Below are 27477 nucleotides of genomic sequence, written 5' to 3' on the forward strand. Positions count from 1 at the left end.
CTGTTGCCATTCTGTTTTGTCCCTTTGTTTTCACTTCTTTCACTTCTTAGCTCCATTGTGTGTGTGGCACACACTTTTTAAAAGCTCACTTTAGTAGAAAAGTCACACTGATAAAAACTAGTATTTTGAGGTCTTATTTCCAGCTAATATCAAGTTTTTAGTATTTGATTTTTATTTAGAGGATGAGAGATCTTTTTTATTTATAGGAGAGAGGATGAGATGATGTGAAATGAGGAAGAATGTCAGATAAAAGGGGTTAAGCTCTAGGAAGGTAAAAGTATAATGTGTGTCTTGGGAGTGGGAGGGAAGTGAAGATGGGTACTGAAAGAAATTACTTTTAAACTGTTTTTACTTCCAGAAGTGATTTTTTTTTTTTCTTCTAGCACTGTGAAGTCTAAAATTTGATCTGCTGCAATGGACTGTTTTTTTTCCTTCCTTCTAACAGGTCGTGACAATGCATGTGAGAAGACTTCATACATGTTTCTGCGGAAAGAACTTCCTGTGCGACTAGCTAACACCATGAGAGAAGTCAATTTGTTGCCTGATAACTTACTTAACAGACCTTCAGTTGGGCTAGTACAGAGTTGGTAAGTTTAAAAAAAAAAAAGTGGATTGAAAAATTAGTGTAAAACTAACATTTTATGTGTTGCTTTACTTGTAACTCAGCTTGAATTGTCTTGAACTGAAGCCTGTTTTCTGTCTTGAATTGTTTATAATGTGTGTTTCTTGTCAAACGAAGTTTTTCTTCTGTCTAATGTTAAGTAAATACTCTAATATGGATTTTAGAGATAAAGATTTGTAAGTCTTGCAAGTTAGTAAAAGCATACTGTTGTCTCCCCGATAATTAGAATCAGTCAGTAACTTCCAAGAGCAAGCTTTTAAAATAATTCTTACTGTATTGCACCCATGATTTCTTGAGATACCTGTTCTTTCTCCTTATTCTTCCTTTGTCAAAAATACTGAAAAAAAATTTAAACCTCATCTGTTCTTCTCATTGCTAAATCTTTAAAAACATAACCTGGTATTCAGTGGAAGTTTTGGAATGGGACAAAAATCTGATGTTGTCCAGTAAGTAACATTCTCCATTGTAATAACTAGTGTATATCCGACATGATTCAAGGTCTTGTCATCTTTTCGACAGTAATTAATTTTTAGTCTACTTGCATGTTCAGTGAGGTTTGGGGACTGTGGCCTTGTATGTATTAAGCTCTAAAAAACCTGTTGTTTGTGGGGTATTTATTGTCTCTTTACCTGCAAATATTTGATCCAAAGAAATTATGTCAAAATATCTTTGCAGTGTACAGCAAATTTCCCTGTGTGAATAACAGCTTATCTATTAAGTGTGTGAGTTGCAACTAATGTTGTAGGCTTCTGGTAATTTCAGTCATAGCCCTTGAGTGGGAAATTCCATGTTGACTGTATATTGACTGCTGGGTTTGGTCTCGTATTTGTCAAGGTTCAGACTTAGAAGATATAAATTAGGATATGTGGTATTGTGTACTTTGGTTTAAATATATTTGTCTACAAAAGGTAATACTAGCTGTCTTGATGACCACTTCAAACATAGTGATTAAGTGCTTCAAATAAATGTAAATGCTGTGGAGCCATATGACAGCAATCACTTTGTGGTAAAGTGGCAGCTTGCAAAGATTGAAGGCTTGTGTCATCTCACTGGTGTTAGCAGAAGCTGTTATACCAGATAGAAGTGAGTAGATAATATGCAGGCCTTTTAGGCTTTTCTGATCTGGATGACTTGTGTAGCTGTCTCTAGTGAAATGTGGACAGATAGGTGAATGAAGAAAAACAAATTTATTTTTCTGGAGTGACTCCACAGTGTAATTCTTCTAATCCAATTGTATGTTCTGTGGCATGTGCTTCTGCCCTGCTAATACGAGTCAAGCAACGTTTGGATCACTTCTGGCAAAGGAACGGAATGGGTGTTTAGAGTAGATGCCCCCTTTAGAATTTTTGCTTAGAGGTTTGAGGACTTGTGGGATGACTTTTATGGCTATAATAGATACTACTGATTTAAAAAAACAAAAAAAACCAAAAAAACCCCCAAACCCCCCACCCCCCCCACCCCCAACCAACCAACAACAACAACAACAACAAAAAAAACACAAAAGAAAAGAAAAATTAGTCTGGAATGTGTTAGAATGTATAATGACTGTAAGACACTTATCCAAAGCATATATTTTATATGATAATATGATTTGCCCTATCACAGCTGTAGACCGACAGTTTTCTGTTAAATGGGCCAAAATATCAAACTTGATGACGAAGTTCAAGAGGACATCCAACCCAGAGACGGAAGTTAGAAATCAAAATGTTTGTTGTAGTGTTCTTTTGATTTTGATCCTCAGTTAAGTAAGTTTTTGCAGAAAGGAGTATCTTCACTGAGATTATGTAAGAATACTTTTGTGATCGTATGTCAGAAGTAACAAAAGTAACTGTATCATGTTGTTTTCCTGATTACAGATGTGGACTTTAAAGAGCTTATTTCTTATTTTTCTACTTAGTGGTTTTTAATTGTTTCTTAAACATTCACCTGTAGATTAGAAGTCCTAGTGATACACTGGTGATGAACCTTGGGCAAAATTTACCGTATCAGTTAGCTTTTAAAAAGACTAGAACAAAACAGTTTTATTAACTTCAATGTGAATGACCTTGAGTATTACGCAGCTATGCTGATAGCAAGTTTTGAAACATTTATGATTTCTTAACCTAAAGTTTAGACATATCTAGAGAGACTCCTGAATTTCTTGCAGTAGAATAAATACATATGAATTTAGCTGTTCAGCTGTTTAGTGAACTTGTAAAATGAAGAAACATCTTCTTGATGCACTTGTTTGATATCACAAGCAAGAATTTTTTTCCAGGTCAGACTTCATGATCTTTTATTTTTACTGTGCCATAGGTTGAGGAAGCTTGGCAATTTATTAATATACAAATGAAAAATCTGATTTATATTTGCCACAAGTGAGCAATTTAATGCATTATTCACCTTAATCTGTTTATTTGCTGATTTTCAGTAATTTATGTAGTCACCAGCATATATATGATTTATTTACACTACCATTTTGCACTAGAAGCCTATGTTTTTATGTGCTTTTGCTGAGACTCCAAATTAGCTGGAGCTTTAAAATGTGAGTTCCCAGTCTATTCCTTAATGCCAAAAAATAAAAAAAGCTCCTAATCTTTAAAGTAGGTTTTATTAAACTTCTAAGTTAGAGTAAGGTGGCTCTGTAAATAGATGGAACTTTGGTTTGGTGGAGTAAGAAAATAAATTAACCCTGCCTACTGTACAGCGTGGCTCCTTTCCTGTCAGTCTTCTGTCCAGCCAGGCAGAGACATTATGGATTGCATGAATTTCCTGTAGGACCCTTGGGAAGCAACCTCACCTTGTCACTTCAGAGAACATGTCCCCTGCTGCAGGCAAGACCTGTTCTCCTCTCAGTTCTCTAATCCATCTTCATGGTCATGCTGTAGGCACTTTGCTTCCTGTGCCACGTTCCTTGGCTGTGCTGTGCTGCCTAGCAGATTTTTGCAACCAATTGCTTGATTGCTGTCAGGAAAGGTGCATTTTTTTTCTCCTTCCTTCCTGGGTTCCTTAGCCTGGTGTGTGCAGCAATGAGGATAGGCAATAGAGCTGTCCTTCCTTTGTGCTACTCAGGTATGCTTTTCTGAATAAAGCTGGCATTACCCACAGAGTGAACTAGGAACAAAAAAATAATTTTGCATTTCAGTCTGTGCAAAGGTAAAACATTAGCTCTGTCTCAGTTTGAGTTTATCACTTAGTTTATGTGTATGTTTTGCATGGTGTAGCAAGGGAAGGAATAAAGTGAATCTAAATAATAACACAGTTAATATGTTCTGGCTGTGAACTGCAGTGATTCCAAATAACAGACAGATCACCAGCCAGCTTGCTAGGGATCAGCAACTTATTTTCAATTTTTCAAAATTAATGGGCAACTTCTTAGTTCCAAAGAAGTGGGCCTTTTTTAGGGCAGCTTTCAGAGGGTGCTCTGTAGCTGAAGTGCACAGGTAGGATATTGAACATATGGCAGAATTGCATAATAAAGGATATCGTCAGTGATGTGATGTGACGAGGGAAAATAGTTGTAATAAAACCTCATACTGGATAAGGTCAGAGCTTGTAAAATATCTAGACTGTGTGAGGGTTGCACAGTATGCTACTCAGTCATATCTAAAATTCACGTTTTAATTAACTCTGAACAAATTTGTCTACTTTTCTTTAGTACTTTTCCCTGGAAAAGGCTATAAATTTCCATTTATCTCCTTGGAAAGACCCATTAGAGAAATTAGTACTGTTTGGGAATTAATAATTGTTTTCCCTCTTTTTTTACATTCAGACTATGCTAACAAGATTGTGTTGCCATGGAGATACGTTTTATCTTTTCAGTGCTTTGATGTTAGAGAAATTCTAAAGGAATATCTTAGTGAAATACACATGGGGAAAAACATGTATGTCGCATGAGTTGGAAAAAAAAAAGTCTGGCGTTGACATTATGGGCATTTACAGTGATTTCATGTATGAAATGTGCCATTCTAGAATTACTACATTTGGCAGACTAACAAGAATTCGATCTATGTGGGAGTGATTAACAAAAGCACAAGGCTAAAGGGCGCTTGAAACCAAAGACCTCGCCCAACTAATTGTAGCGTATTGTGATACAAGAATTAAACACCAGAAAGAAAACAGATTTGAAGGTCATATGCTTTGATTTCTGCTTTTTATGACTCACTGAAGATAGCAAAATATAACTGACATTTTTTATCGGAGGGATGTTTTTTTTTGTACATTTGTCCTGTATAGTTGTATTCATTTAATAATATAACAAATCATCCGTTATTCTAGTACTTTTCTCCTTTATTCTAGCTGACTGTTAATTATGTGTGAAGTGAGTTTAAAACCTTGCAAGGTCTTGCTTTTCAGTGCTTGATAAATTCTGCAGTTACCACCTTCATTATATCTGTATCAGCACCCACAGTTCAAAGCAAAAGAAAATTCAAGGAAATAATTGTATGAAAGGGGCATGACTTTTTTTACGCACACTTGCTGATACAGGAGTGAAGTGCATTGCTGACTGCTCACCTTTAGGCAGGTTGTACTGTTGGTGGTAGTTAAGACAATGTTGTGAATTAAGGGGGCCTGTAAGAAAGATGGGGACAGACTTTTTAGCAGGGCCTGTAGCAACAGGACCAGGGGTAACAATTTTAAACTAAAAGAGGGTAGATTTTGACTAGATCTAAGGAAGAAATGTTTCACAATGAGGCTGATGGAACACTGGCACAGGTTGCCCAGAGAGGTGGCAGATGCCCCATCCCTGGCAACATTCAAGGTCAGGTTGGACAGGGGCTCTGAACAACCTGATCTAGTTGAAGATGTCCCTGCTCACTGCAGGGGGGTTGGACTAGATGACCTTTAAGGGTTCCTTCCAACCCAAACTATTCTATGATTATTTGATTTATTACAGCCAATCATAGTTATAAACTTCCTTTTAAACAAGTTTTTTACTTCATTTCTTTAATTTTGAGCTCTTTGGGAGGGAATGGGGGGGTGAATTTTGTGTAAAAACTATAAATCACAACTGGATAAAAGAAAAAGATGTATAGCATTTGCAGCTCTGAGTCAAGTGGAGACCTAGACTGGTATACCAGGGTATTACAACATCCCAGCTGGGTGACATATAGTGGTAGGTATTGGACAGTGGGTTAGATTCGTTTGACTTAGGCTTACTTTTCTCTGGTTTTATTTAGTCAATGCATTGGAAGAAATAGTAAAAGTAATGGAAGAAATTTGAAAACTCAGATTTGAAGTTAATAATGTTTTTTCTGAGCTGGTCCTTCTAACTTGCTGGATACAGTGCTTGTGCTAATGAACTTGTCTTCTAAAGTAACGTTAATTTACTTCATAATCAGAAGGAGACATCTAAATATTGTAGTTAATTCTACCTAAAGGAAAACATTGCCTGTTTTCATAGTTTCTCCATCACCACAGAGATTAAAGAGAAATTACTTCAGCACATTTATAAATTTCCTTAGTTTAGAGAATTTAGTTTGTGTAATTTTCCTTTGTTTCAGAAGCTCTCAGTTCCTCATTGGTGCTGTGTTGAGCCTGCAGCATAATGATCTCAGAAACTGTTCTACCTGCTGTTTGCACTGAAGACTGGTGACCATGTTTGGCAGCTTTTTTCTGGCTGAGACCTGCTTTACTCTTTTTTTTCTGATGGAGACAGTTTTCTGCACAATTACTTCCTGCATTAGATGAGAGAGACACTTGGCTTGCCCCTACCTCATACTCTAGTAAAAGTGCTGATCCCTCAACACAGGCGTAGTGATGTTTGATTATTCCAAGGGCTGCAGTCTTAGGACCAATGTCCCAGTAAGCTAACGGAGAGTACAAATCTTAATATCTAGCATACCAGTAATGGTAGGCAACCAGTCAAATCCACATAGCACAAAAATCAGGTATCAGCTACCTTCAGTACCAGAAATACTCATTGCTCTTTTATCCTTCACATCAGCACAGGATTGCTGATGCTCAAGATTTCTGGTAAGAAGTCTGTAGTAAAAAGCACCTGCTGTGTTGCTTCTCAAGTGTGGTGGTTGTCCTGGATCTTCAGAAACAGGACTTCAATAATATTACATCATGACAGATGGGGGTGAGCAGCTTCCTAATAACCTCCTCTGAACTTTACCTTGCCACAAGAGAAGCTATCACTTCTTTCATGACACAGATTTATTGAAGCGTCTTTCATATGGGAAGAAGCTGAGAGTGCTGAAGCGCCAAAACCACTTTGCAAATATAAGCAGTATGGATTAAGTGAGGATTATTAGGGGACTCATTTCAAAAACTATACTGCAGGTTTGGATTTGGAAATAAAAATGCTAATGTAGGCACAGTCATTGAGTGGCAAGAGATCGACATGTATTTGAGGAATAGAATAAGACTCCTTCACAGAAATCAGGCACGTATTTTTTGGGTAGATTGCTTTCCTCTGTAGAATCAAATAAGTATTTCACCTGACTTCCTTTTACCATACAAACAACTTTAAGACAGCAAATATTTATTTAATTAATTACAAAGGAAGATCTTAGCTTTCTTGTTACATTACAACCCACAGCAGGAGGGAGCTAGTCCAATCTGGCAATGCTGGTAGTCTTGACTAAGTCAAGTTACAAGGCGTTTTCACTCCTAAATGTATTTACAAGAAAAGGATGCCGCATGAATGGTACTCTCTTCACAGAAAAAGTCTGGAAAGTCAGTTTCCTCTTTGAGACAGTTATGGATGGAACGACTTGGATATGTTCTTATCACCGATCAAGGAAATGGTCAAGGAGGTAGCAAAGACTGGTTGTGGAGTGTCATGCAGAGCAAAACTGGGCACAGGAATGGCTTTTAAGCATTGCTTCTGCATGAGATTGCCTGGTTTGGCAAGAAGTCAAAAACTCATCTTACTGCCTCCATAGAGCTGACATCCTGAATTCCCTCAGTGCCTTTTCCACCGCTTTCCTATCTTTCATTTTGGAGTTCCTTTGCTGATTTTTTTATTAATGTGTTTTGCTCGCTAGTAATGGTACCTTTTTTCCATCCTGAGTAGCTTGATTGACCTTGATTCAAATGAGGCAGATAATGTTGAATAACATGATCATAGTTTGTTACATGTTAAGTCTTGCAGGTGAAGCAGCTGAGTTCAGAGAGTAAAGCGATTTTTTTTTTCTTCTTTTTTTTTCTTTCCCTGGTGAGAATTAACAAAAGGGGAGTGTGTGCAAGGACACATTCTCAAAAGAAATTAGTTCTTATTCAGTCTTTCAGAAACTCAGTCCCTTCTCCATCTGATGGTCATGGTGATTTTCCCCTGCCTCTCTATCTTCCACATCATGTATACTGTCCCTGCATAGTTAGAACTGCTTCAGTATCTAACTGAATCTAAATATTGCACTTTTCAAGAACTCATCTTCAGTGGCTAGTGGGCTATGGCTCCTTAAGTTACTGCCTGTTCCCTGAAGTGACCCTAGACAATTTATTGAACTCCTGGGGGTGTGGTGTGATGGTTGTTCTAAACCGGTACTACCTCTTAGCAGTGTAAAAGAACACGTTTTAAAATAAGCAGTAGTAGAGACATGAGCTACTTCCTGAACTTGTAACTGGCAAACAACATTTGGGGGATTTCTGGAGTCATTTGTGACAGTTGCAGTAGAGCAAAATCACACAGAGGGGCAAGAGCTAACGTTACTGTGCTGACAATGCTGAAAATGTCAGTCTCCCTGGAGAAATGTCACAGTGGCCTGGGATGGCTGCAACTGAAATGGGAGGTGGAGCAGCAGCATGTGATTCTGGAGGGAGTTGTGTGGACAGCAGTGCTCTCTTAAGTTTTGCTGCAGCTTGAAGATGTAGGGTGAAGTTTTATAGCCTAAGCTGATCTTCATGTAGAACTGTTACTGAAAGAGGTTTTCTTGTAATCTGAAGTTGTCCAAGCTTCAGTGACTGGGGTCAGTCTCATAGGCACTGAGCTTATGCATAGACCGTTCTGTTGAGCTGACCTAAAGGGTTGCTGGTACTGAAAGGGGAAAGGCTTTTTTTCCTTATGTAGGCTTTATGGTTGTCTCTTCTCTCTTGTGCTAGCCTTAGCCTGTTAGACCTTTCTGTGAGTTCATCTCATGAGTGAGAATGATAAAAAAACCCAAACCTATCTGCCTATCTGGCTATTTTTTGCGGTTGCAGGAACCTACAGCCAGTGACACAAACATCTGATTAACATTGATGTTGTTACAGTGTAAGTGGCAGCGCTTCATCAGGAGCGGAGGGAGGGCAAAAGAGAGAGGAATGACAGCTGCTTCTGGTAACATTGAAACCCTACTTTTTATGTCTGTGATTGATACCTTGCGTAATTTACTTCAAGATATAGGTCCCAATTCTGTAATCTTTAAAGCTACATTTATATTGTGAAATGTGCCTGCTTCAGTTGTCACGCCCAGTGGTCTGAGGTGATGGCATTTATACTGGTGTTGGCCTAGTTTCCTACAGAGCAGGCTGGGCATGTTCATGTTGAGTGGTACTTTGCCTTAAATCCTCTTCGGGTCTGGTGTGGTACCTCTGTGCCTCTAAGCATCAATTACTATCTCATGTGTGCCGAATGTCTGAATTAGAGAGAGCAGTGTTGTGTAAGTGGTGTTTTTACGAAGCTGAGGGTTGTGTCACGTGGCCTGAGGTACAATGTGAGGAGGTGTGGGAGTGTGTGAAGGGGGGTGTTCTTCTGGAGTACTGTTGTAGGACCAGCTTGGTGCAGTCATGTTAACATGGCTTTTGGGGAGTGTTCTCTGGAGCTTTATTTTGGAAGGAAGATTGAATTGTTCTCTGAGGAACATGGGCGCAAACAACATCTGTACAAAGTGGATGACCAGGGAATCAAGATCCAGGGATGAACTAAGTTACCTGAAATTACGGACCTACCTGAAGAGAAGGAATGCTCCTGTTAACTTCAGTTTGATTTGATTCAGGAAGTTGAGGGAGGTGATTCTGTCCCTCTACTCCTACTCCTCTCTGGTGGAGTCCTGTGCCCAGCTCTGGAGCCCTCAGCACAGCAAAAACATGGGCCTGTTGGAGGTCCAGAGGAGGGCCACCAAAATGATTAGGGGTATGGAACACCTCTCCTGTGAGGACAGGCTGAGAGAGTTGAGGTTGTTCAGCCTGGAGAAGAGAAGGCTCCAGAGAGACCTTATTGCAGCCTTTCCATACTTCAAGGGGGCTTATGAGAGAGAGATGGGGACAAACTTTTTAGCAGGGCCTGTAGCAAGAGGACCAGAGGTAAAAATTTTAAACTAAAAGAGGGTAGATTTTGACTAGATCTAAGGAAAAAATGTTTCCCAGTGAGGGTGGTAGAACACTGACACAGGTTGCCCAGAGAGGTGGTAGATGCCCCATCCCTGCAATGTTCCAGGTCAGGTTGGATGGGGCTTTGAGCAGCCTGATCTAGTTGCCGATGTCCCTGCTTGTTGCAGGGGGTTTGGGCTAGATAACCTTTAAAGGTCTCTTCCTACCCAAACTATTCTATGATTTATATACCAGTTTTCCTGAATCGTGGACTGTAGGGTCATAAATAATAGTGTAACTCAATATAATCTATTGTAGTTGCTTTCTTCCCCTTTGTTGCAGTGTCCCACTTCATTTTAGCCTTTGCAGAGAACTGTGCACTATGCTTCTGTTGTTTCAGATGAAGTTGTAGTCTTAAAATTAAAAGTAATTTAGGTTTAAGTATTTTAACTTCTTCTTTATCATTTTTGCTTATTTCAGGTACATGCAGAGTTTCCTTGAGCTTTTAGAATATGAAAATAAAAGTCCTGAGGATCCTCATGTTCTGGATGAGTGAGTAATTTGTTTTCTTGTGACAGTTCATTTAAAAATAATCTCAAGCAAGTGTTTTTCTGATATAGGATAACAGTAATGGTATTTGTAAGGTAGAATTTGTGCAGCAAAGACCAAGATTGTAATCTGTAGCAGAATATAGGAATCTAAGTGCTTCTGCACGATATATTTTGCATTTATACAGTCTTGTAGTTTAAGAAATGGCATAAAATGCTTCCTCCAAGGCTGTATTTAGAAGACAACATGCATGTGGGAATATACTTGTGTATCAAATACTTATGACTAAAATGTCATTTTAGTACGTGTTTAGCTTAGTACTCTGTTGTATATAGTATATATGAATCATTGTTTTTGTCTAAAAGATTTTTTTAATGGATTTCCATTATTGGTGTTCACCTACCTCACTGAATAATATTACTTACGTTTTGAGAAGAAAGGAATGGTTAGCCAATTTTCTTTATCAACAAAATATTAAAGTTGTCATTAGAATGTTTCCTTGAAATTTGTATGAAAAAACCAGACCCCCCCATGTGAGAAAAACAGGTGTGACATATGCATCAGAGACTTTAAAACAAAAAAAACCCAAAAAACCAAAAAAGACAACCAACAAAAAAAACCACCCAAAAAACCCAAACCCAACACTAAGGTCTATAGTTATCCTCTACTGTATAGCAGTCAACATTGTTTCAGGAGATTACTTCTTGCAGGTTTCTTGTTCCGTGTATTAATTTTCTTAGGGTAGCTTGTCTTTTAAACCTGAATTTCATTTTAAGCTCTGGAAATCTTGCCTGATCAAACAGTGCTTTTTAGGTAGTGTTTCATAAAACATCTTGCAGTCCAACAAATGCTGTTTGTCCCAGATGTGGCCTGTGCTGTGCAAAAATGGTGTTTTGTCTTCAGTTAGTTTCAGATACATTAACTGCTGTGTTATGTTAAGCAAGGAGTTTATTAGGTAATGCATTTTAGATGTTATGCTCTTTTGGTTGTGGGCATGTTATATGAGATCTTTACACTTTATTTTTTATCAAGCAATACATGCAGGAGGAACTCAAGTGCCTGAGTACCAAATTCCCTGCATGGCAGAACTGAGTGAATTGTAATGCTATTGAACAAGGGGAAGGTAACTTTTCTCAGTGCAAGTCATAAGCTGGAATACTTCAGTTCTGGGTACTACCCATGAAGAAATTAAAACACATATGGACAGCATTGGTGTGAAAGGAACAAGAATTAGAGACTTGGAGAGTTCCACCTCTGAATAAAGTTGAAGACATTTTTTTAGACTTTTAAAAAAGAGATTGAAGTGTGAGACAGTGGAAGTTTGAGTGCACAAAAAAAAGTAACTAATAAAGGATGATTGTTGCTTGAAGTGGAGAATTAAAAAATTGCTGATATTAAAGTTGAGATTGTATACAGGGCAAAAAGTACAAATTTTAGTATTAGTGAGAAAGACTGAAAAAGACCATTTCAGAAGGCTGTAGACCATCCCATTTTAAAAAATAGATTAGATAACTTTCAGTGATGATCTAGGCATGCTTGTTCTGCAGTGGTTAAATTAGATGAACTTTTTGACTACTTCTAGCTGTTAACATTTTATGATTCTGGATTTATAACCTGTTTGCTGATGGGACAAGAATTTCTCCTTGTGACTAGTTTAGCAGTAACTTTTCCTACTGCTTGATTTAAAAGAGTATTTTGAGTGGGATTAAGTTACCAAAACTTAGGTGTCTGTTGCCTTTTGAGATGGCATAAGCTGTCCTAGACATCTAAGCAAGCCTGGCAAATGTAATACAGGTCCTATTAAGCCTGTAACGTCCTGGATGTGCAGACGGAGGTGAGGTAGTTATGTACCTTCTGGTACCATCTTAGTGTTCTGTATTTAGTTGAGTATTTCTGAATTTCAGCTTTTTATGGACTTCAGAGGTTCAAGGTACATCACTATATATATATATATGTGTGGGTTTTTTTTAATATTGGATAGGCTACTTAAGATTAGAAAGTCAGATTTACTTTCCTGCTCTTTGCATGTCATTTATTCCTAACTTTCTGAAGGCTATGCCATTTAAATGGATATTGAGCTGTAATTAGCAATTATTTTAAAATTCTTGGCAAACTGCATCTTTAAAAAAATACTCTTAACTACATCCATATTTATCTTTTAATAACCCACAGATAAATCTAGCAAATTTCTCAACTCCTGTACCAGTATTCCATGTTGCTGCTGTCTAGCCCTATCCTACTTTTGTCCCTTATTGTCAGAGGAGAAATGTCGGGAACTCTAGTAGTTAATGAACTAATTCTTCAGTGGTAAAAAACATACCTGAGTTCATTTATGTTTACATAACACTCTTCTTTTGTAGTTGCATGTATCATTTCATACAGTGTTTGAGCCATTATCTGGGACTTTGTGGAGAGTGTCTTTAGGGCTGTGTGAATAGGAACAGTACTTTTCCTCAACCAGATTGGTTTGTTTAGAGAAGGACACATGGAGGTTCGCTCTTGTAAGGTATGCCCAGCCCTTTGAACCAGAGCCTTTCTTGTCCTAGCAGTATCTGCAGTCTACCTCTGAGTACCTTGCATATGAAGAGGGGTTGGAGCATTCTTCATCTCTTGGTTCCTCTCGGCTGTCTTGTTCCCACATTGAGCACACTGCAGAGACTAGCTTCAGATTACAGAAGACCCAGTCTTGCATCCCTTGGTCATCGTAGTGCTCATCCTTGTTAGTGCCCTGTGGGGTACTGGATGACTTACAGCTTTCATGATGGCCCCCAACGCTTCTTCCCTTAGCTTAATTAGTATCACAAAATGTGAAACTTGCCTGGATGGAAGTACTTCTGCTCCTGTACCACCCCAGCAGCTTTTGTTTTGGAGCCGAATGTGGCATTTGCCTCAAGCATGCAAAAAACACGAAGACTTACAGAGCAGTTGATTTTTGGATATGGAATGAGTGCCTTGGTGGTCTTTTTGTCAGCTAAGGTGGACTTCAGTTTCTGTTATGGGTAATCAAGCTAACAGCATAGGAGAGAGGGGAGCTAAAACGATCTTTTAAAAAAGTTTGTTATCCATAGATGGATATGCTGGCAGTAGTCCTTCAATTAATGCTTTCTAAAATGGTGGAATGACTTGGTCAGCTGGACATAAAACTGTGCCCTGACTATTTGTGTGATATCTCTGCTTGTTTGGGGAGCCTGCTCTGGTATTCTCAGAATTTGGGCTCTCTTTCTGAGGAAACCATTTTATGTACCAGTGTTAGAGGATTCTAGATGTTACCCATGTACTGGCACAGCTGTCTATGAAGCCATGCAGTGAAGTGAATTGGGAAATCGATCTTGTGGAAAAATTAGCCCACTTTCAGCCCTGTGGTCCCTAAGGTTCCTAAGCTGTTAAACCATGTGGCCTACATAGACAGAGAGCAGTGCCAACGCAACAAAGAGGATGAATGGTTAGGAGGAAGTGTGGAGACTAAACTAATGCTGATGCTTTTTAGAGTGGCCCAGCTTATCTCTGCTTTTAGTGCAGGAATTTGAGGACAGATGTATGTTCGTGAGTGTTAACTTTTTATGAATGTTGGACAAAATCCTCTAATGGGATTTTTTTTTTGTCTCAGCATTTCTGTGATGAAGAGATTCACAGGTGCTTCAGTTTCTTTATTGCGTTCTGTTGGTTAGCAGACCTTATAAAGAATTACTACAACATTGCCAGATCACTTTTGCTGTGAGTAGTATGGGCATATGCCAAAAGGTCAGGTTACTTTTGCATTTTCGGTAACACGAATATCTTTCCTCAAGCTGCAGAGCGGTCAGGTGGAAGTCTTTCCACGGTTTTGTCAAACGGTGTGATTGCAGGAGCGTTAAGATAAGGTGTCCTCACTTGGTAGAGGGTGTAAGCTGGCAGAAGTGTTGGAAATTTCCCATGGTGTCGGTATGCATCCAGATAAACGTAGAGGCAGAAGTCATTTTTCAAAAACTGAAGGGTTTGTAAAATGTGCTGTTCACATGTACTTTCAAAGAACATTTACTCCACCCCCTGTACCCATGAGTTTCTTCGCTGATTTTTTTGTCCTGTGTCCCTTTCATGGGAGGGCAGGGGTGTGTGTCCTGGAACTGAGAACAACTGCAGCAGTAAGCTGCCAGCATATCTGGAGATAACAGACACACAAGAAACTTAGTAAACAAGAAGTAGCTTTCGTTTCTGCAGCACTAAGGTGAAAACAGTGATTCTGTTAGCAATTTGAAATAAGTAAATACTGGACTAGGTTTGATTAAGAAGGTGCCATTTTGTTACTTTCAAATAATCTGAAGTGCTAGTTCAGTGACTTTTGCACTGCAAAGTAGCTATACTTTCTAGTAGAGAAATCTTTCAGAGTGTGAACTTGTACCTGTCTTTCTGGTGATTCTCAGCTGCCAGCTAGCACTTCCTTAAAGAGCGGCCAGTCAAAAAAAAAAAACCCCATTGCATGTCTGTTCCATTTAACAGGAGGGGGTTTTTTTTCAGTCTACTTATAACTTTCTTGTCCTTAATCTTTCAGCTAATACTTTCCATAAAATAGAGATAGCAAAAATTCCCTTTGTCTTTATAATGACTTAATTATAACTTCTTTTCTTGCACTGTGATAATAGATCAAAACAGAATAATATATACAGTCATTAGGGAGTTAAATAATAACTTGTGTTGTGACATTCATTAACTGTCTTTGCAGAAGTCTATAGGCTTAATTTGTTTAACAACAATGGTAACGCTTTAAGTATTCTTCTGTTAATACAGAAGCCGTTGAAGCTCACTTGACTAAAATAGCTTCATATTAATAATTTCTTATCTGTCAAACCAACTGCATTATTTATTCATTGTCGTTTTGAAAATACAATACACTGAATTCTGAGAAAACAGTCATTGCCAAATGAAATTTTCAGAGCTATTCTGGAGTATTCCCACCCCCCAGCTAATGCCATGAGCATTTTAAAAATTCCTTGATATGGTCTCTCGCTGTTTGAGTTCAGTAAAAGCTTTGTATCTTTCCAGGGGTGTGTGGGGTTGGGGGGTAGTAAGATTAAGGAAAAGTGTTTTGATTTCTGCTCTGCTGTTTTGAAACATACCTATATACTTCATGTTTGGTCCTTTTAAAAGTATTGGCTTGATGGAAACACTTGAGTGAGCTCAGTTATCTTTGCAGATGGAAGAGGAGGTTTGCCATATCACTGCAATAATGAAGAATTCCTTTATTGTGTGTATTTGCACATTAAGCTTCACTATGGTTTGCTGGTCCGTAGCAGATAAGCCTCCTAGCCCTTTGTTTGCCCTTCAGCATGCTCTGTGCGTTTAAGTGCTTTGGTAGTGGGATGACAGTGAACTCAGTGACAGTGCCCTCATGGAGCATGTAGGCATCCTGTTGTATATATTGTGGATAGTGGAGGTATTTAAAAACAAATAGCAAAGCTGTCAGCAAAGAGCAGTTAGTAGGGAGTGCTGTCAGTTGTCTTTCAGATGTGATTGTAAGTGTTGCTTCTCGGCTCTGTTTTTGGCTAGTGTCTTGTTGCTCTGAAACAGAGCAGCAGTGTGAGTATAGCTAGGCACTAGTCTTGTCTTGAAAACTAGCATCAGATCTCGGTGGTTATAGATCACACACAGTCAAGACTTGATAAATATGAAAAGAGTCTACAAACCTTTTAAGCATTAAAATATTTTTAAGCTGTCCAGTCAGCAAGATTGGTAAGTAAGAGAACAGTCATTCTCTACTGTCGTAGTGTTTAGACTGGGGAATTAGGCAGTTAAAACTTCCCCTTTTCTATGCAACAAAATAGTGTTGAAAGGCTACTGAACTGTTTGTTAACACACAGGCAAAAACTGATGGGTAGACTGAGGATGGTGAAAAAACTATTAAAAATAAATCCTACATTCCTGTAGAGCTGGCAGTGTAGAGTGGGAGGCATAATTTTAAAGTGTATCACTTGTTGAGAATGGTATGTTGTCTCAGCTAAGTGGTTATGAAAAGGAAGGAAGCATCTGCTTTAAATGTGGTGACTAACTTTTACTTTTGGTGGTCTTCATGTTCTTTCCCCTGCTCATTGCAGGGGGATGAGACTAGATGACCTTTAAAGGTCCTTTCAAAGCCAAACTGTTCTATGATTCCTTCCTTAGCTGGTTTATATTCTACTTTTGATAAAAATAATTAATACATTTCTTTTCAGTGTTCATTATAAATCTACTGAGAATGTTCTGTTGTTGATGTTTTTTGTGTAAAAAAAAAACAAAACAAAACAAAACAAAACAAAACACCAAACCCACTCTGTAGAATTGCAGATACAGGCATAGCTGAACAAGCCTCCCAGCTGTACTTTCTTTTGAAAGATGCATTTGTGTGTGCTTTTTTTTTTTAAAACAACGTCACATAATCCTTGTGGTGTTAATATTCATTTAATGTTAGAGAATGTAGCAGAGTTGAGTAGTGCTGTTTTTCTATATCCAGGCTTTAGAAAACTATTAATAATTACTATTTCAAATATGCATGTGGGGGGAAAAAAAGAATGAGCACTTTGAAGATCATAGGTATTGAGCTGCCTTGGCAGGAGAAACAAAAATCCTCCAAGCTATTTCAAAGTGTATGTGTGCTTGTTAACAGGGGCTTGTTAAAAGCAGTGGAAGTGATATCCTAAAACTTGCCAAGCTCCCAGAGAGGAGAGTCCATCAGAGCACCGTTGTATGCGCTCTGCCATCCAGCGGTGTAAAAGGAAACTGAACAGAGCTCACACTGATAATAGTTGCCTATCCTGATATTCAAACTTAGCAGAATAGATGCCAGGTAAAGAAAGTGCGTTCAGAAGTTAGACTGCAGGGGTTGAGGTGTTGGGAAGTATGAAGTGTAAAACTTCTTGGAAAATTGTGAAGGGCAGTGAGGTTGTTTTAGCTGCAGAGAATGATAGTTACCATGGTGCATATGACTGCAATAAAAGAAAATCTTTTGTTCTCCATTAATGGTGAAGAGAGATTTAATTTAACGGAGTGTTTTGGGGAGGGCTAACTTAATTTGATGCCCTAAATATTTCACAGATCTCATGAGTGAGAGGTTGACCAAATATTTCTCTTTAAATGGATTTGTTTAGCTACCGCTGTATTTTTACTCTTCTCCCTCTGATAATTTTTTTTTTTTTTTGACTGGGAGGGATAGTTAACAGATAAAATGGTTATGCTGTGGGGAGCTGAAAACAGAGGTGAGAGGTTCAGTTTAATTATACTTGTAACAATCTGTTTCTACTTTTGTTTCCTCTAGCTTTTTAGATGTTTTAATTAAAGTCAGGAACAGACACAATGATGTGGTTCCAACCATGGCCCAAGGGGTGATTGAATACAAGGAAAAATATGGCTTTGATCCATTTGTTAGCAGTAACATCCAGTATTTTCTAGATAGATTCTACACCAACCGCATCTCTTTCCGTATGCTTATTAACCAACACAGTAAGTAATTGCTTTTTTCATCTTTGAGAACTCATTAGTTACTGCTTGTAAACCTGAAGCTGTAGCTTTGTTTTGTTTTTTTCATACTTATTACTAATTCTTAATATTCTGTGCTAATTATAGTAAAAGATATACTGGCAACTGGTTAATTTGGTACTTCGCAGTTACCAGAAATCAATCCAAAACACCAGTAAGCTTTCTTCTAGAATTTTCAGGTTTTTGTCAGTGTGGCTGTCACTTTTAATCTTGTTGGCAGAGACAGCTCGCGTAAGTGATACATGAAGTATTTTTAGACAGCAATAGAGTAGCTGTATCTTTCTGCTTACAAATCTCTCAACTTAGTTTGTAGAGCTGACATTTCTTTCATACTGAAATGCAAGGATGCCATAAATTTTGAATAGGTTATGCACAATATGGATTTTTATTGTTTTTTCAGCAAGTTATCTAGACTTTCTTGCCTTCTGAAGAGGTTGAGTATTTGTAACTTAGTGTTCAAATTACATCACTTTTCTGCCTATTTCCTATTTACTATTTATGAATAAATGCAATAGTTAGTTATCCTTTGTCATTAGGTTCTGTTTCATTTTTTGTTACTAATAAACTTACTTTTATATTCGTATTACAGAGTAAAAGGAGTTACTTGCACAGTATTAACCAGTATGTGCAACCATGCAGAAAGTGATCTGTATAAAGTTAAGGACAATCTTGTGATCTCTTTTAGTATGTCTTGTACCTTTTAGCTCTAGAGCTTCATTCTCTGCCCAGTATTCTGCTTTCATGAGCTCTTAGAAATTGTAGTACACAACAGTACTCTAGCATCCATGTTACCTGTAGTGTTAGGTATTTTACTACAAGGTGCGTGTCCAGTAACCTTTTATGTGACTAGCATGTGCCTTGCTGGGTGTGTACAAATGACTTCCATGTGGCAAAGCACACAAAATAAGTGCACAGCTTGTTCTTTACTTGTACCTGGGCAGACCAATGACAGGCATAAAACCAAGTTAAGTTAAAAGGCTCTTGTAGAAGAGTTCTAGCAATAAGTAAAAATAGAATTATTAGGCCAAGTGTTAGCATAATTTGCACTAATTCTAAAATATCAAACTTATTTAATTGAATGGAAATGTCTTTTCCTATGGACACTCCTATTTAACTGGTTGAAACTTAAAAACAAAACCACTTGTAGATGCTTAAAGGTTTATTACCCTTGTACAGTTTCGCTATGCTAAGCAATGTTGGTGACCCATCTGTGATGGCAAATATTAATCTTGAAGCACTGATGAAAAAGACAATTGGAAAGCAGAATGCAGAAAGAGGTTTTTATGTAACTTGCATTTCTTCTGTACATTATTGACAGACTGTTCTTACAGTGCAATTTTGCAAGGTGCAGTATGCCAGTGTATTAGCTCACCATGACCGGAATAGGAAAAGCTTTCAGTCTTTTGCTTACTTCATACTGCATCTGTTTCATATCAGAGCTGACTGACTTGCTAAAATAGCAGAAAATCACTTCTGCAAAAAAGTGTAAAACCTTTCTACTTCTTTGAGAGCTAAACTCTCAGTGAAGGATCTGGTGAGTGCCAGACCCTTGTGCAAAGGAGGGAGTGGGGAGCATACTGCTGAGAGTCAGGGAGAAAGTTGAGTGAGAGAGCTCTGTGCCAGCTGTGAAATTGCAGCTTAGGTGAGTGTAAAAGGCTTTTAATGCTGTCTTACAGTTCCTCAGCCCTTTTCGCTGTAACATTTTCATTGTTGTGCTGCTGTTCTGATATCATGGTACAATTGAAGCATTCTACATTTTAGTTCTATTTGATTGTTGATAGTCCACTTTGAAATGTAGGTTTTCACTTTAATCCTCCCACACCTCTATTTCTGTATTAACTAGTCTATTAAACTAACTATTAAAAATTGAAAAGGAAAAAAAAAAAAAAACAGGAGGAGGGAGGTGAGTAGCCTTCCTAAACAAGGATTTTGGCAATTTGTGAAAGTATCTTTTTACAAAATGATGTGCTATCCAGTAAGTTTCAGATACCACCAGATTGAAAATTTCTGGGCTGCCTCAAGTGTAAAAGACAATTTACTGCTATTTCTTTTTCCTTTTAGCACTTCTCTTTGGTGGAGATATTAATCCTGCACATCCCAAACATATTGGAAGTATTGATCCTAATTGTAACGTGGCAGAGGTGGTTAAAGGTAAGATGAAGTTAATATTTTTGTTGATTTAAAAAAACAAACAAACAAAACCACAACTTAGAATATGCATAAATAGTTGTTGAGATACAAAAGACTGAAAGTGATTTACATTCAATAAAATAAAAAAAAAGAAAAATGGAAGTTCTTCAGTTGTTCACAGTAAAGCCATGGGCTTATTGAGACTTTTTAATACCCTTGTTATTGAGAATGAAGAAACCTTTGGTATGTTAAGAGAACTAAGAAAACGTATTTTTTTTAATAACTTTAATCTGTCCTTTTAAATATCAGATCAAGTGTCTAAGTGTTTTGTTAAATTTTAGATGTTTTCTTTCCTAAAATGCTTAGAAGCAGGTTCTGATGTACTGCTTTTTATCTGATGCTGGTACTAAAGAAAATTTAGAACACGTGAAATTTTCCAATTTGTTTAGTTAGGCCTTTCATTAAATGTCCACAGGTGTACAGATATTCCAGTGAAACTCCCCATTACTATGTGTATCTGATCATATCTCAGCCTGTTCTCTCTTACACAGAAGATGTGTATGTGGTGGCTGTAGCTGAATGAGCTGGCATGGTCATGTTAGAAATCCTGTTTCCTTAATGTTGTGAATGTTCATATGCTTTCAGTATGTTAGTAAGTAGGCATGAGGCAATGCTGTCTGCTTCAAGAACTCGCACTCTGGGTGTATGTGTTTACAAATACAGGTCTTGCTGTAGGAGTGAATTGCACCCTCTATCCTTCACTGCTGTTTGTGTAGCTGCAAGAGGGGAAGAATGTGTTTCTCCCCTTCACTTTCTCTCAGCCTTTGGTGAAGTAAGAGGGGGAACTTTTCTTATGTCAGACTTTGACCTGCGTGATAGCTTGCTTGTTATGAAGGCTTCTTGGATTGTAGCTCTCTTTGTCTCTAGGGCAGACTTTTTTCAGCATCTTTCTTTTCTTTTGATCTTTCTCCACTTTGACCTCAGCATTGAATATGTTACAGCTGTGTTGTTTGTTTAGATACTCCTTCTAGTAGCAATGTTTGCATCTATTTTGATCATCAAATTCATAGTTGCTGCCTTGGACAGAGGAGTTGGAAGTGTCATAGTGTCGGAAGGTGCTCAGTCCAGTTTTCAAGCTAGCAGCTAAAATAGGTCTTCCACATCTGAAGAAATAATCGCTAACAAAATGAGGGCATCATAAACAGTATCCAGTGTTGTCTTTCAAAGAAATGAAGTATCCTTAAAGACAGAGCCTGTTTAGAGTCAAGGTGATTGAGGCCATTTCCTTGTAGAATTGGTGCAGGGGTTAATTTACGTTCTGTATACTGTGCTAGCTCCAAAATGTCCTGGTTCACAGATGACATTCTGAGCAATTTGTCAGAGTTGAGATGTCGATTTTGGCACTGTATGTGGCAGCTACAAGCTCTGTGTGCCCTTCAAACATTGAAGAAATTATTTAAACAGTCACTTCTTCCTTCAAGCAGCTCCACCAAGTATTGTCTGTAACTGCCTGAGGTGGGTCTCTATCTCACTGACTATCCTACAATAAGATTTTTGAGCTGACAGCAAATCCAGGCTTATTCCTGGAGCTGGGATTTTAGATATACGGATAGATCCTTCACTCTTGCTACTTACCTCTAGCTATGATGTGACGAATGCTTTGAACTTTGCAGTCTCTTTTACAGTCTTAGGACTCTGCCAAAGAGTTGGCTTTTAGAAGGTGGTAAAATGTAAGGCTCCACTCAGGCTCTGTTTGACACTGTTTTGCTTGGAGCTGGATATTTTACTGGACGATGAAGTGATAGTGACTTCCTGTTCATGTCAGGGGTGTTAGGGTGGCTACTTATTGAAAATGGATGAGAGTTCTACATTAAACTTGGCAGGGGTAAATGGATGTATTCAGAGCCTCTTTGTTCTCTCAAGGTTTGCATAGTGGCTTTGCCTGTACCACATCTGTGTATTGAGAGCTTTTGGTTTATTCCCACGTAGTGATTTGCTTTTCAGAGGCCTTGAAGTTTTTTTCCACAATAAGAACCCAGCTTCTGTCCCCTGGATCCATATCTAATTTTCATTTCTATGATGTGTGATTTCTTTGAAGTGTGCTCATGTATACCTTTCTCCATGTAGATGGCCTTATGGTCATACTAGCTACATTGCTATCTTCAGCTTTTGATGACTGGGTCAAGATTGTGGCTGTGCTTCTTATGCCCCTTTTTTCTAAAGCACAGGATTACTCCCAAGGCCATCAGAAGTTCTGAGATGATCTTAGACTATGGTGTAAGTGTAGGTATTCTTGCACCTTTTTTCCCTAAATTATGCATATCCTGGGCTGAGGTTCTCTGTACAGCTTGGGTATTAAATGGGGTTTTGATCTTTTCACTAGGGCACGTTTTACTGTGTTTTGAAAGTCCTTGGAGCTGACCATCTTGACACAAAAGATTCCTACTGGATAGCTGATTTTGTGAGACATTAACAGGACTTGATCAAGAATCTTTCCAGTGTTGATCAGCGCCATTTTACATGGAGCAGCATTTGTGTCAGCCTTGTGTGATATGTCCAGCCTTGCAGATGTCAGAAGAACTGATAAAATTTTTTTTTCAGATAATAGGGCACATTATAGATTATTTCCATAGACATCTTGAAGGAGAACAATTATAGGTAACCTGCCCTTTCTGGGGACTGGTGATTTTACGTTCTTTGTGTTTGTCACATAGCTCTGAGTTATGACAGTGACTGTTTTGTTTTGTAGTGTCACTTTGGACAGGAGGAAGAAGATATATGTAGAGTGAGGTCAAATGCAATTGTTATGCTATCTTAGCAAATTCCTGTCTGTCTGCAGAGCTGCCCATTTGTTTCTGTGCTTGCTCTGAGCCCACACTTATTCTGAAGAAGCCACTTCTGTTAAGGTAGCTGAAGCAATGTAGTTAAAACATCTTTGAGTTTGTGTATTGTTCTGTTGCTTTGTAGATGCTTATGAAACAGCTAAGATGTTATGTGAACAGTACTATCTCGTGGCACCTGATCTGGAAGTTGAAGAATTCAATGGTAATTGCGAAATTAATTTAAGTGATGTATGTAAGAAAATATCGTATCTGATATCTGTGGTTTCTAGTTCTGTTAATTAATTGTAAGTTACAATTCAAACTCTGCAGTCGTGTATGCAGAGTTACTTTTCTTCTACTGTGTCTACATGGGCACCGGAATTACAGTTTATCATCATGACATGGTTTTTTCTTTTACTTCTTAATGCTGAATGCAGAGTGCTATCTACTGAATTTGCTATCACTCTAAGGGAAATAAAGTGGTCAAGAGTCCTTATAACTGGGAAGGAAACATGCCTGCCTTCTAACTAATCTTTTAATAGAGCTGAATTTCTTTCTTTTTGAAGAATGCTTGTAAATTCCACTGTCAGTCCCTGCACCAGTGGAGAGCTCTTCTGTGTAAGATGGCAAAACTAGAAACTTTTTTTACATTGTCTATGCTTTAAGTCCTATCATAAACTTGTCACATGGAAATCTATTTCAAGTTGATTGCAAAGATGAAAATTAGGTGCTACGAAACTGATGAGACCATCCTTGTCAGTATATTGACTGACTTTTGTTCACCTTTTCTATTAAAAAAGGTAGATTTTTTTTTTCCCCCCAATTAAAAAAATAAGTTGTTTTGAGTGATCATCTCGCAAATTTTGGACAGCTATCCAAACACAAGACTAAGATGTTTCCAAACTCCACCAGAAGAATTGCAAAAGTCTCAGAAATAGGTAATATTCAAAATGCAGAGTGTGATATATGGGAACATATGTTGCTCAAAGTACTGTTTAATATTGTAGAAGTCCTTCTCTACACAAAGTGATATTGTGAACACTGATACGTTATTACCAGCCCCCTCTCCCAAAATCAAAGGACCCAACCTTCCCCTCTCCAAAACTGAATGATTTTAGAGCTAAAAGTACTGACTGCTGTAGCAGAGGAATCAGTGCAAAATTAATTCGATGGCCTAAGTAAAAAATTCCAACAATAGAGAAGACAAATAACTGGATCTCATGAAAAAAGAAGCAAGGAAGGAATTGTTTGTTTCCTTTAAATAGCTTATCAACATGAGGAAAGAGACTTTGCATATTACCTCACAAGACCAACAGTAACATGTTTTCTACATGTACTCTATGCCTCAAACAAGTACAGATCGGTATGCCTTGGTTTTGGTAATGCATAAGAGTTGGAGTATGGGCTCTGACAGAATTAACATAATAAAACAGCAAGTTGCCTTGCAACTAATTATGCAGAACATTGTTTTGGTCGTCTTTTCCTAGGAGATTTCACCACTGTGTCTCTTAAAGTAATAACTGGTATTATTATCAGCCCTCAGTGCCAAAAAGGGTGAAGTTGACTCCAGTCATGTTCTGTGTGCATGTGTTTACCTTCCTGCAATTTATGAAGCAGGCATTTAGACGCTTTTCTGAATCTGAACTGCTGCTGAGTCTGACAAGCTGTGACTGTGTAATTTAATGCCAGTAGAATTTTGAATGTTCAGGGATGACTTCATCTTCAGCACCAAAACTGTCCTGGAATGTATTAAATGCAGCTGTATTATTTCCTGCCAAATCAGTTAGCACCCTAGCATTCAGAGCTGTGCCAAGCCATATGCCTCTGCTGAAACACTACTAACAGGACAACAGTTGACAAACAATTCAGTTATGATTTGGAATAAGAAAAATCTGATATTGTTTGTAATGTATTTTGCAAATTTCTATGACTACACTTTGTTTTAATTAAGGGAAATATGCAATTTTTAAAATAGTTTAACAGTTTTTTTTAGTTTAAGAATCTTTTTGTGCAGCAAATATTAAACATAAATATTGTGTGTGTTAAGAAAGTTTCCCACTTAAGTGGGAAAGTTCTCTTAGTTAACATACATTGTTAGTACTAAACCAACCACTGCTTAGTGAAGTTTCGTATCTAAACAGTCTACTGACATAGATATCTTTTGAAAGTAATGATTAGAATGTGTTATTTCAGGTGATAGCAGTAAATGAAATTTATGTTTTTACCCCATGGAGCTAATCTTGCAGTTGGAAAATTAGAACACGCTTACCTACTTGTCTTTGCATACTGTTTCATGTTATTCCTGTAAATAGAAATGCTACAAAATTCTGAAAGAAAAATCATTTGTTGTCCTTTTTTTTTTAGCTAAAGCTCCAAACAAGCCTATTCAAGTAGTCTATGTACCTTCTCATTTGTTTCATATGTTATTTGAATTATTCAAGGTAGGTTGCACTTGTTAATGTTTGGAAGGGGTTTGTGAACTTACATTACTGTTGAAATTGAGATCCTTTTCAGTTACAGCCCTAAGATGTTATTTCAGTTTTCCTTTCTTAAGCTTATTAACAGTTTCAAGCCCTCTTCACTTGTTTAAAAGCTAGGCTTACAGCTCGCTCTTATGCCCTTGTGTACTTAAAAATATTTCTGGGTTTTCCCACTTCTCCTTTTATGCTTTTGCAGCTGATTAACTTAAAACACTCATCATAGTGTATTTTTGAATGATGACATATTCATTATCTTGCAACTTTCTTAAGCTTGCTTCTTAATTGCATATTTGAGGACTGGTTAGGATCAGTGTCTTTTGTTGTGAAAACAGCCCGTATGTGTTTGAATAGTGTAAATTACATGTTTTATTTTGGTTTTATTTGTGTTTTCTGAATAATTGGAACAACACTGAAAATGAAACATGTGAAGGCTACTGTATGCTTTTGAATAAGATAGGTGGTCTCTAGGTGGTGCAGTTGAACACTAGAAATTCAGGAGAAAATGCATTTGGTCGGAGAGAAACTTTTCATAAATAATGGTATTTTGGGTTTGATTTCTGTCACTTGTCAAGTATGGTCATTGAAATCTTCCCCTATTTTGCCATTTGTAACATTTAGTTCTAGGGCAGAACAGGTGAGAATTTGTACACCACTTGTAGGTATGTTTTGGTATGAGTCATGAAACAGTATGAAACAGTAAGTTGTAGTTGTAAGTAACGGTAATCTGATGAACTGGCAGTGGAAGCTCTGTTAATAGATATGATAAAGTCAGATTTATAGATAATTACTGAACAATTATGTGACCCAGGCTGAGAAAATAAAAACTTGTTCTCTGTGATGAACATCACTATTGGTGTTCTGCAAGGTGGAGGTGAAGGATGTTGCCATCCTTTATATATAATTACTTGATTTCACACAGAAAAAAAAAAATAATTCTTGCTTTATGTTCTCTGACTCTGTATGAAATAGATAAATGTATAACGGAGTTCTGATGTAAAAGTTTAATTGGACAATTCATTGACTTGAAAGTACTTCTTGAATTTAAGTATGGCCTTTTCTGTCTCGTATACAAATGTAGGACAAAGTATCTAGTATCTATTTTAGTATCACAAGTTAAACGCAAGCTCTAATTTGTCACAAAAAACATACATGGTAAAGTTAGAATCAAATACACTGTTTTTTGTTTTATCTTCAGAATTCAATGAGAGCTACAGTGGAATTGCATGAAGGTAAGAAAGAAGGCTATCCATCGATCAAAACCTTAGTCACTTTGGGGAAAGAAGATCTGTCTATTAAGGTAAATGCCTAAAAATGATACGCAACTTACAAGCCTGCTAGGTTTAGAATAGTATGACTTCTAATTTGAAAAGGCAAATTAATTACTGTAGCACTTCTGACACTTACTTCACATTGCTTCAATAGAATATTTTCAGTAGGAAGGGACCTACAAGAATACTCAAGTCCAGCTGCCTGACCATGTCAGCGCTGACAAAAAGTTGAAGCGTGTTCTTAAGGGCATTGTCCAAATGCCTCTCAAACACTGACAGGGTTGGGGCATCAACCACCTCTCTAGGAAGCCTGTTCCAGTGTTTGAGCACCCTCTCAGTACAGAAATGCTTCCTCATTCCAGCCTCCACCTCCCCTGACTGATGCAGCTTTGAACTGTTCCCATGCTTCCTGTCACTGGATACCAGGGAGAAGAGATTGGCATCTCCCTCTCCACTTGCCCTCCTCAGGACGCTGTAGAGAGCGACAGGGTCGCTCCTCAGCCACCTTTTCTCCAAACCAGGCGAAGTCAAACTCCCTAGCTGCAACTTTCAATATTTCTCAAGTCATTTAGATAATGCTGCTTGGTTTGCGTGGGTTTTTTGTTTGTGTGGTGTGGTTTGTTTTTTTTTTTTTTTTTTTCCCCCAGAACATAGTGTTTAAAACTCTAACTTTTCATTCCTTAGATAAGTGATCAAGGTGGAGGTGTACCTTTAAGAAAAATAGACAGATTGTTTAACTACATGTACTCAACAGCACCCAGGCCTAGTTTGGAGCCCTCAAGAGCTGTGCCTTTGGTAAGCAATTGCAATATGAATTTAAATGTCCCTTTGCACTACACTATTTGTACGTTTCCCTTCACTGCAATCAACTGGATCAGGTTTTCCATTGAAGAAATTGTTTATAG

At 37.8% G+C, this 27477-nt stretch overlaps 1 protein-coding gene across 1 annotated transcript in view; it reads left to right on the plus strand.

Annotated features, from left to right (window-relative positions):
- The first annotated feature begins 450 nt into the window (after positions 1-450).
- PDK3 (pyruvate dehydrogenase kinase, isozyme 3) overlaps positions 451-27477 on the plus strand; it is a 34107-nt gene continuing 7080 nt past the window's right edge. The window contains exons 1-8 of the mRNA XM_010286285.1: positions 451-587; positions 10319-10390; positions 17652-17836; positions 19934-20023; positions 22970-23047; positions 25189-25265; positions 26500-26601; positions 27257-27367. Coding sequence (XP_010284587.1) covers positions 478-587; positions 10319-10390; positions 17652-17836; positions 19934-20023; positions 22970-23047; positions 25189-25265; positions 26500-26601; positions 27257-27367 — 825 coding nt within the window. The 5' untranslated portion in view covers positions 451-477. The remainder of the gene's footprint in view (positions 588-10318; positions 10391-17651; positions 17837-19933; positions 20024-22969; positions 23048-25188; positions 25266-26499; positions 26602-27256; positions 27368-27477) is intronic.

Source organism: Phaethon lepturus, unplaced genomic scaffold, assembly GCF_000687285.1.
Source record: "Phaethon lepturus isolate BGI_N335 unplaced genomic scaffold, ASM68728v1 scaffold3644, whole genome shotgun sequence".
Classification (NCBI taxonomy): domain Eukaryota; kingdom Metazoa; phylum Chordata; class Aves; order Phaethontiformes; family Phaethontidae; genus Phaethon; species Phaethon lepturus.